This window comes from Ostrea edulis, chromosome 9 (genome assembly GCF_947568905.1).
Source record: "Ostrea edulis chromosome 9, xbOstEdul1.1, whole genome shotgun sequence".
Taxonomy (NCBI): domain Eukaryota; kingdom Metazoa; phylum Mollusca; class Bivalvia; order Ostreida; family Ostreidae; genus Ostrea; species Ostrea edulis.
Genome location: NC_079172.1, coordinates 41177457 through 41188197, shown reverse-complemented (window position 1 = coordinate 41188197; position 10741 = coordinate 41177457). Strand labels below are relative to the sequence as shown.

At 33.8% G+C, this 10741-nt stretch overlaps 1 protein-coding gene across 1 annotated transcript in view; it reads right to left on the bottom strand.

Moving 5' to 3' along the window:
- Positions 1 to 9650, bottom strand: part of LOC125658942 (transforming acidic coiled-coil-containing protein 3-like) — a 33447-nt gene extending 23797 nt beyond the window's left edge. Inside the window, exons 1-3 of the mRNA XM_056149217.1 lie at positions 9601 to 9650; positions 3845 to 3985; positions 323 to 504 (exon numbers count right to left, since the gene is read on the bottom strand). Of these exons, the coding sequence (XP_056005192.1) occupies positions 323 to 504; positions 3845 to 3979 (317 nt within the window). The 5' untranslated portion in view covers positions 3980 to 3985; positions 9601 to 9650. The remainder of the gene's footprint in view (positions 1 to 322; positions 505 to 3844; positions 3986 to 9600) is intronic.
- Between the last annotated feature and the right edge of the window lie 1091 nt (positions 9651 to 10741).

Below are 10741 nucleotides of genomic sequence, written 5' to 3'. Positions count from 1 at the left end.
TTTTCTTTTAATTAAACCAAACAATCACATTTAATTTCCTTGAATTGTGATCACCGACGATTTCATAGGCGATGCACTGCTTGGCTAACAAAGTTCAAATGAACATGACCCCTTGTCGTGTTATGTCAGATCTTCTTATGCAGAGTATACAGCACGGATCTAAGAAGTCTCATTTTAATTAGATTGATCTTCAGTGTTTCTAATTGAGACTAATGTCACTAACACGATAACATGGGAAATCTTCATTGTTTCAAATTGAGATTTATGTCACTTACACTATAACTTGGGAGATCTTTATTGTCCCTAATTGAGGTTTACTCACAGTGGAAGTTTATTGATGACTTCCAGCATAATATCTTGAGCCATCTCGAGATATTCCTCATGCTGATCCTTGGTAACAACGGAAGTACGTTCGATCCAGTTTTCTTTTTCGTCCAGCATTCGTATACCCTCAAATCGAGTAGGTGTGGACTTTTTAACATTGTGAGGCGTTTCAAACTTCACCTGCAAAATAAAATAATTTAATATTTACACCCACTAGAGTTTTGTCTATACACATTCTTTATAACCCTTTGCTGATATTGCTGTGTCAATTTCAGCATTAAAAATATAAATGCAAGGAATAAATATCTAAATTACTTGTATTACGGAGGATATGAAAACAGACACATGGTCCATGGTGGGGCTACAAATCACCCCATACTTTCCTTGTCTTCAGTTATTTCCTATTTTAATACAAACAATTTGAACACACATTTAAGTAATTCAATTATATAGACATTTTGTATTCTTTAGTTGCACAGAGAATAGTGGTGTTCCAATCATCGATTATAATCGAAAATCAGTCGATAGTTGGCACATTCTAAGCACTCGATTATGTAAGTTTTATTCCAATTAATTGGTTTTTAGATTTTGCTTTCTCAATGACTAGTTTTTTAAGAATATTCCTGCTGTGACATATCTATTATATGTAACCTAAATGTTTTGTTTATCGTAATGGCAGAGCACAGAGTATTGAACTGCAGTGAACTAACTTATACAGTCATATGCTTCTTGCATTTTCATTGCTGTTGCATTATATTTTCTGGCAATTGAATTTTACTCAATTTATTTTTTGAGTAATGAAAATTGGAAAAATAGTCCATTTGACTGGAAAAAAGTATATATCAGAAACACCTGGACATTTCATAGAGAATCGTGAGTCCTTTAAAAGTAATAATAAAAAAAGATTAAAATTTGGGGAAGTTCTTTGAAACATAGACTCACAAACATATGTGTGCACCATTACATATAATTGACAAAGTCATGGCTAACTTTTTCCAGATGTTAGGAAATACACTGTCCTTTGAATGGAAGGAAATACATTGTCCTTTTAATGGTAGGAAATATCGTCCTTTTAATGGTAGGAAAATTAGTGTTAAATCTAAAGCAAACTAGCATGGTGCCGCTCCATGCCCGTTTTGGCTGGCGCCATGCTCTTTTTAATTGCACCATGCCCTTTTTTCTCTACAATTTTTTCAAAATTATTTGTTAATATAAACAATTGTTCTTTATTACACAAGGTTGATGGAAAGTTTAAAATCAAGGCAGCAGGTATTAACTTTTAAAGGTCAAGTGTAATAAAAATAGATTTGAAAATAAAGTTTATAATTCATTAAAACCCGTTTTGAAAAGTATTGATGTGTTTATTTTTTTTTAAATCCAGATAAATGCGCAAAATACCTATTCCAAAATCGTTGTTTATAGAAACGAATGAAGGAATTATCGCCCTTTCTTGTGACGTCATCTGAGACAGTTGTAGTTGTTTACGCCTGTATATCATCGTTTTAATTTTCGTGAGAAATTGCCAGTTTTAGCAACACCGTGGATATTGACGGTGAAATACCATAGATACACTTGAGTTTAGGGATTCAACCTTTTATGTCTGTACCTGCACCCGTTTCGAAACCATCTGATAGTAATATGTCTATGTTCGACAAATGTCTCATAGGAATCTCAGTTAGAAATTATTTACCGGGACAGTCCATAGAAAATTGGGAATGATACTGGAAAAAATGTTCTATCAAAAGATAACCTTTGTATTTTACACAATCTAGGCTAATCAAAATCAGACTTCATAGATACTCACCGTATACTCTATTGTAGCGATTGTGATTGTATTTAACTAGATTGACTCTCACGTTTGTATTATTTTTTAATGGAATTTACTAGTATGAGATTGATCAGATTCATATTATACTGTGTTTAGCTAGATATATATTTATTGAAAAATGCCTTTTTGAAAAAAAGAACAACAAAAGACAAAAGAAAGAAAAAAAACTTATTGTGCACAACGTTATTTGTACCCCCCCCCCTTTTTTTTTTTATAGAAAAACATCTACATGTAGATACAATATCATAAAATGTAAATTGGGCCTATTAGTACATGTAATTTCTTCACAACACACGTCAAATGCGAAATTGAAATATTACGGCACAAAGTTAACGAACTGTAGCATTTTGAGGTGTGCAATTTTGATTTTCATGATATATTAATTAATGTAGCACTTAAAAGCATATTACATGTAGGAAAAGGAAAACCTTGTACTTGTTTTCATAATGAACTTGGAAAAAAAAGCTTGGAAAATTGGACTGAACTCACAATATATAAGGTTTTATCGAAATAGCTTTTTTAAATTGAATTCATTTCCATTTTTACCATATTTTAAAATATATATAGTGAAGAAATGAAATGGTGAGTCCCTTATAAATGTAATATGAGTACGACAATATTCGAAAGATATTACATTTAATAAAAGAAATAAAATCTATTCGAACTAGGTAATGGGTGACATTAATTTTTATGTGCAATCGCAAACCCATTGAATACAGTGTCGCATTAAAGCATTCAGTGGTGGATGTAGAGAGGGGTGGATTGCATCCCCCTTTTTGGGTTGAACTTTATATAATTAAAATACATCCCTCCACTTGTTTTGTAGGATACCCAGTTAATCATCAATTTGCACTTTGTTTGGAGTCAAACAGGATAATGCGTCAGGGTTGATGGAAACCTGATCCTCGTGAATATTAAAGTGTCACTCACTGATCCTCGTGGCTTGTCACAAATCTCAGTGTCTCTTTTCAGTTTCAGTGTCCAAATTCTTCGAAATTTAGGGTCTTTTCGGAAAAGAAACATACTTAATCACTGTCCCGATTTCACATTGCAGTTCAAAGCAGCGCATTGTACCATAATATAGGACTTTTCTAAGTAAACACTATAAAACCCTATCAATGCAATCGAAAGTTGTCTCAGATGATGTCATAAGCTACGAGCGATAACTCACGTCACAACACATTTATCGATCGCTCAGGTAAATGTTTGATAGCGCCAAGTAATTCACGCCAAGTGATTTTTATCAAAATTGCCATGGAAATTAATCCATAAGTGTACAAGAGACATTTTTCTGTATAAAACTCAAGTTTTAGGAAAATCACCGTACTTGACCTTTAAAGAGGCTAAATGATTATTCTATTACTATCATAGTATGATACAATGAAAGTGCCCTGAAATTGTCGTCGCGACGAAAAGTGTCCTTTTGAACATATGATATGTGTGCCCTCTTTAGATCCTAGATTTAACACTAGAAATATACTGTCCTTTTAATGGTAGGAAATATAATGTCCGTTTACTAGTATACTGTCCTTTTGATGGTAGGAAATATACTGTCCTTTAATGTTAGGAACTTTACCTTAAGTCCTTTAATTGTAGGAACTTTACCTTTAGTCCTCTAATGGTAGGAACTTTACCTTTAGTCCTCTAATGGTTGGGACTTTACCTTTAGTCCTTTAATGGTAGGAACTTTACCTTTAGTCCTTTGTGAACTGGTGTACAGAGCTGAATGAGATTATCATGTTGTGAGGGTTTTAGGATGGACTTCTTGAAAACTTGAGAGGTCTGTAACGGCAATGGGGTGCTTGGATTCTCACTGTTCTCATCCATAGTTTCCTAAGGGAAAAAAGTTATCATTTAAATATATCATTCATTTCATAAACTAGAACATGATCTGTATTTTCATGCTAGATCAGTCTTGGTACTTCAATCTATTTTACTTTCCCTTATGAAAGAAAATTAATTCAAGTTAAAAACAAACATGTTTCTTATCAATTTAGAATTATGTAAAATATCTTATAATACCAAAAAGCCCAGGACTCAAAAATTTGTCTGGGACTCATTAAATTTTCATGGGGTGCAAGCTGCTCTAATAAACCATGAGTCCTTGATTCACCTTGAAAAACTCTCAATCTGACATAACCCTGATTTGGCTAGGAAATGAAAACAAATAATATAAAAATGGATAAAAAATCCAGTTTATCATGTTGGAACATTAGTAATATCAAAATCATTATCATACCCATCTCTTCTATTACAATAAAGTAATGAACACTTGTTTAACTTTAAAATTCTAATACAGATTATCGAATTCAGTTCCTACTTTTGATTGGAGATGCATCTTTAAGTTAAATGGTCCGAATTTCAAAATTGTTTTTAAACCTTGTAAAAACGCTGTTAAATCATCGCATGTATGTATTTATGAGGCTGTGCAACATGTCATACATTACTCACCTGTTTTAACCAGAATTATTTGATTTTAAATCAGTGTAAACAAACAACTGTAACTAGACCATTTCAAGTAACAGTCACATGTTCAGTTCAGACTTTTGGATCACCAGTGGTCTTATCTCTGTAAAACTGTGTATCTTGTTACAATAGTACTATGCCATAAGTTTAATAGAAGAAAAAAAATAACAATTCGTTGTTTTACGCTCTTTCAGCCTGAAAGTTAGACAGTTGCGTTTGATTTACACGCCTCACGTTGGGATCATTCCCCTAATCCGCAAGGGGTTATTTCTAGACCCCTAACAGACAATGTATAATCATGCATACCCGTTAATATTCACTTTTAAAGTTATCTTGTATCTTTTACATGCAAACGTTTTCAAGCATGTGATTAAGGGAAAGTTAATAACTTTGAAATCTAATATATCTGCTTTGAAGTAATCATGTACAAAATAATACATGAACATCGGATCATACAGCTTTAATCCTTCTGCAAGGACTAAAATTAGTAGTCACCTGGCCCAGATTCCTCCTTGAGACTAGCAAATCCTATAATCTGATTGCCCAAGTAGCAACCAAAATCGAAGGACAATAACAAAGAAATCCTTTTTGGGGTCAAACACCAAGAATGAAAAGATTGATTGAATATTGTTCAACGTCCCTCTTGAGAATATTTCACTCATATAGAGACGTCACCACTGTCGGTGAAGGGCTGCAAAATTTAGGCCTATGCTCGGCGCTTATGGCCATTGAACAGGGAGGGATCTTTATCGTGCCACACCTGCTGTGACACGGGACCTCGGTTTTTGCGGTCCCATCCGAAGGACCATCCCATTTAGTCACCTCTTATGACAAGCAAGGGGGTACTGAGGATCTATTCTGACCCGGATCCTCATGGGTTCAAAAGAAAAGGGGGAAAAAAAGGAATAAAGGGTATGATCTCTTATATGAAAAAAAGAAGAATGTCTGTTCAGGTCCATCGTTGCAAACAAAAACTAGAATGAAACAAAAACCCATGGTTTGCGACGATGGTTCAGGTCTGAATAGAAAACAAATAAAAAAGGGCTTGAGGATATGGACACTAGTATGGTGTGCAGAGTATGTCAATCAACTACTGGGAAAATGACATACAGGAATCGATTGTTTATTGGAAGTAGAATATGAAATGTGCTAAATACTTCATGATCATGTTTTGCATAATTTCAATTCACCCTAAAGAGTTGTAACATTGACACCACAATTGCTGCATCACTAAAACCGACACTTGCCATCATGTTGGTTTACTGAAACCTTTTCATTCAATATTATAACTGATAAGAAGACTTTTATCCTTGAAAGTTCGAAAATTAAAATGGTAAACTTTGTAAATTACCATTTGAAACATTATATATACTGTTCCAAATGTACAGGAGATTATTTGTCATTGAGTAAATTTAAAGCCACTTGGACTAATGTATACAGAGTGGAAAAACAAATTGCAAGTAAATATAATTGTACAGATCAGTTTGAAAAGAAATGGAAATTATTTGAAACATTAGCTCAAGTATAACGGAAATTATGTTAAAAAACAAAAATATCCTAAAATGCTTCTTTTTAAATATTATATACATTTGTTATAATTTTTATTTTTCTTCGTACATGTACGAGGTGAAGTAAATGTATATTCAATCAATAAGTGTGTTTAAAGTAGTATTTTTTAAATAAAAACCTTGGTATTACATCCTATATCTGATTGTTAATTATTATAGTACGATATTTATAAACTCAGCCAGAGTACACTGTCAATTTTTTCTACTTTCTTTACTTCTAGCCTTCGTTTAGTATGAATGTCTGTCCTTGTGAATGTGTGAGCGAAAGAGTTAGAATTCTTAAAACCCTGTACCCCCTGGTCAGGTTGGGGTGTAAGGGTTTTGTAAAAGCCTGACTATATACCTGAATAAATGTTGTTAAAACTGAAAAAAAAAAAAAGACACTTGCCATCACATTTTTAATTGTTGCATCACTAAAGCTGACACATGCCATCATATTTTGCACACTATAGTATACACCTTTGATACTAGTTAAATAGTTTAAGGACCAGGGCTCGAAATTAACGAGAAATACTCGCAAAATGCGAGTACATTTGAAAAATAGCGAGTAAAAATAGTGGACACTCGAAAATTTTAGCGAGTGGTGATTTACAAACCATGATCGTATCCGTTTTATACGGGGATGGCATCTTGCGATATTCGCTTTTCTTAAACTTGCATTCAGAATCATACAAACACTTACATGAACGACCGATTGCAACAGCCGTTTCTACCCGGATTTTTCTTTTATGATCTTTTAAGAAACTCGGAGTCAAACAAATGCTTTAGAGGTCGGACATTGCATTATTATGAAAAATACAGACATGTGCCACGAGTCCTGTTCACTTATAGGGGTGATTAAATTGATTTCCAAGTATGAGATTTTTGTTATTCATTTATCTAAAAAAAAAATTGGAGTCTATGTTTTACCAAGTCTTCCGGTAGTTATTTTTATCAGAATGGCATACATCAATTTATTGTCTTATTGATGTCGGGTTGTAGTGATGACACGAGTTAACTGCTCGGCGCGTAGACAATTATCAAAAATTCCATTGTGCTGCTTATAAACCACGGTAGCAGGTCGTTCCGTCCCACAGTCGGTCTGTCCCATGGTCGATTCAGCCCATTTTGCTTAGTCGATCCGGCCCCTCCAATTTTTTTTATCAAAGATATAATAAATGAATAATTACTTAAGACAAAGGGACGTTTTTGCATATATATTGCAGTTAGTTATCAAAATTAGATAACTGGCGATGGTGTTTAGTAGATTTATAGCGCAGACTGCCCAGTAGGGCCCCTAGCTGCTATTTGATAACTGCCGAAGTTAGACGTGTAAATAAAATTGTTTATTCAGGATTTATAATTTTAGTTTGAAGTGCGATGGTTATGAAAATGTGTGCTCATTAACTATTGTAGAAACATCGTTATTTAAATATGTATAGCAATCAATGTAAATGTGTGTCCCCTGTCCACTGATCATTGTGAAAACACCTGAGTGAAAACAGTTTTACAACTGCATTGTTGTGCAACCTTTGATCATTAATTACGAGTTTACAGTAACCTAACTATTCTTTGTATTGAAAATGAAGCCAATTTTATCGAATATTGTGATGTGTATAATGATCTTTGAAAAAGCTGTCAAATATCAAAACAGCATATTATTGTCATCCTACCTGATGACAGAAGATATCAGCGGCACACACACCATGAAGATAAAATACGCAAATGAATTAAACCAATTCAGTACTGTAAATAGCTTGGAAAAAAAGGTAATTATTTTTTCTGGGCCGGATCGACTAGGGGACGTATTAACTAGGGGATGGATAGTCTAGGGATGGATCGGTAATGGGACGAATCGACTAAGGGACGGAACGTCTAGAAAGCATAAACCACGAGTCTGGGATTCACTTTGAAAAATCACTAGTGACACCCCTGATGTGGCATGAAATTGGAAGACATTGGACCTAGACCTGCGGTAAACAGGTTGTGGATTAGAGGTGCAATGGTCAAGAGACCTAAACATTGCACCATATACTTACGTAACTTAGTGTCTTGTCCAAATGATGCCTGTTGACCCACTAGGCTCAGTAATGATGGGGAAAATCATTGATAAAAAAAAAACTATGTAAAAAAGAGCACTGCTTTGTTATTTTGGTATTTAGCTTGAAGGTTTTAATTTTAGTCTGTGGATTTTTTACCCACAGGCTAAAATTAGCCCGTGGTAGAAAAATTTAATTTCAACCCCTGAGGACATGCACGATGATTCTCAATAATGTACATAACTATTTGAGACATTTCTGACAAGCATCCTATTTTATTTCTACAAATCAATTTAACTTAAGGTATATTACCAGGACAAGTTTGTTTTAGGGTTAACATATTTTGATAGCCCCTGGTTGTAGCAAGTAAAAATGTAAAGTCAGCTCTTATGCAGTTTTCGCTAGATCATGACTAATACGTCACGATGCTATCACCGTTTAAATGATGGAATTTTGTGTATTTATGTGCTGACGTCATGCGCAAAGAAATCGAATGGCAAGGCAGTGACTGAATTCAAGTGATGCTTCATTTGTCATGTCAGGGCTGTTTAAACAGCCATAGCATCATATTAATCTTAATCTATTTGTAGAATAATCTTCCGATAACTGAATCCTCGCGTCTTGGAAGATAGACCCATGAAATAAAGTTGTAAGAGGTAGGTAAAGCAGCTGGTGTTGCTGAATTTCCACTTTTCAATATTGAGTCCGCTCTGACTCTCACCCCACACGTCACAATATCAAAGTGGGAGTAACAGTCAAAGGAATCTCAGATTAATTAGCATGAAGATTATCAGGGTTGATACTACAATTTTTTCAAAGCGAGACCTGGTCTCATTGTTTACGAGCACGGTCCCCTAGAAAATGTTGAAGTCATCTTTGTCATGAAGAATATAATCGAAAAAAGTTGATCTGCTTGGTCTTAATTTTAGTAAATTACGAGTATATGACACGCATCCTGTGGTGTTGGGACTGACTCACTGAGACAGAACGGATTCTACTCAGAAAAAGCAGACTTCAACAAATTTCAAGCACTGTTCTTTTTTTTTAATACAGAAATTTGCGAACTTGAAACCATAACAATCAAATAAAAGATTCGCTGGTAGCATTTATGAAATAAGTGTAGTTATGGTAGGCCTACTTGACAGGTAAAAAAAAAAGAAGTACGGAACTGCCCAAGGTTTTAAACAGACTGTTAAAATCATAACAACGAAATAAAAACAACAGGAAAAAACAACTGCAAGTGACTGGTGCATGGTGTTTGAAAAGGGACATTCATTCAAAAAACATGTGTCAACAATTTAAAACATAAATGGTCTCTAATTTTCTGAATTATGCTTGCCTCCACTGTCGATGAATTTAAAAATCGTAAATTACAAAGACATTTGGCTATGCTCACCTTCTTCTCCGCTTTTTATTTGAAATCAATCGGAAATGACTAACGAGCATGCGTCAAAATATTTAAAAATAACTAGATACGATAGGAAATTATATTTCCGGAAAAATTCAAGCCAATAAAAATAATAAATATTTTAATTAAAACTAGTAGCTAAGGAACTATTGATGCTGTATTACAGTCCTTTCATAAAATGTTTGTAAAAGCATCATATAAATGATCGACCCATGTATGAAACAAGTGCCTGTGTTATACTACATGAATATGTGTTTTGTGTATATTTTATGCATTGATATATTTGATGGCTAACTCTAGACCTCTGTCATGCTTTGTCAATGTGCATCCTAATGCTCCTCTGTGGGCTCAAATTGGTTGAATAAATATTCTATTCTATTCTATTCTATAAGAAAGCACTTACGAAAAATAAATGAATACTAATGATAAAATAAGTAAATTCTAAAAATAAGCATACTGACATTCTAGCAGATTATGTACTTCAGTGGCGGATCCAGGCTTCCGAACAAAAGGTGGGTGGGGACTCGCATGTGAAAGTCAAGTATTAGCCAAAATACTCAGAATTTTGGGGTGTTAAATCTGGAGTTTTACCCACATTATTTTGTAAATTTGTGGCGAAAGGGGGGAGTTCTCTAAATCCGTCACTGTACTTGTGCAAGTTGTACCTAATGCTTTCAAAAATAGTAGATTTTCGTCTGACAGACAAGAAGTCCATCTATATATAGTAACAATCATCTATATATAGTAACGATCATCTAAGTATACACTTTTTTTACTCTTTGAAGGTCTTTGTTACCCGTGTGCTTTTTACACTTCTTCATTTCTATACTTTGAACTAGATAATAAATATATTTTATAATTATCATACACATAATTTAGAATTTTTTTTATAGGCAGGCAAGTTTTATCACATAATGTATTAATGAAGAAATGTGATTTTCTATTTGAGTTCTAAAAGGACTCATTGCTCATTATAAGCAACCATGTAAACAGATGTCCAGAATTAAATAAAGATTTTTTTTTTTCAAATATACTGCATATGATTTAAAACTAATAATGAGCCCCATCTGGATACCCAAACCTTTTCACGTTGCTCGATATATAATCACACAAACAATTTGTTTGCTTG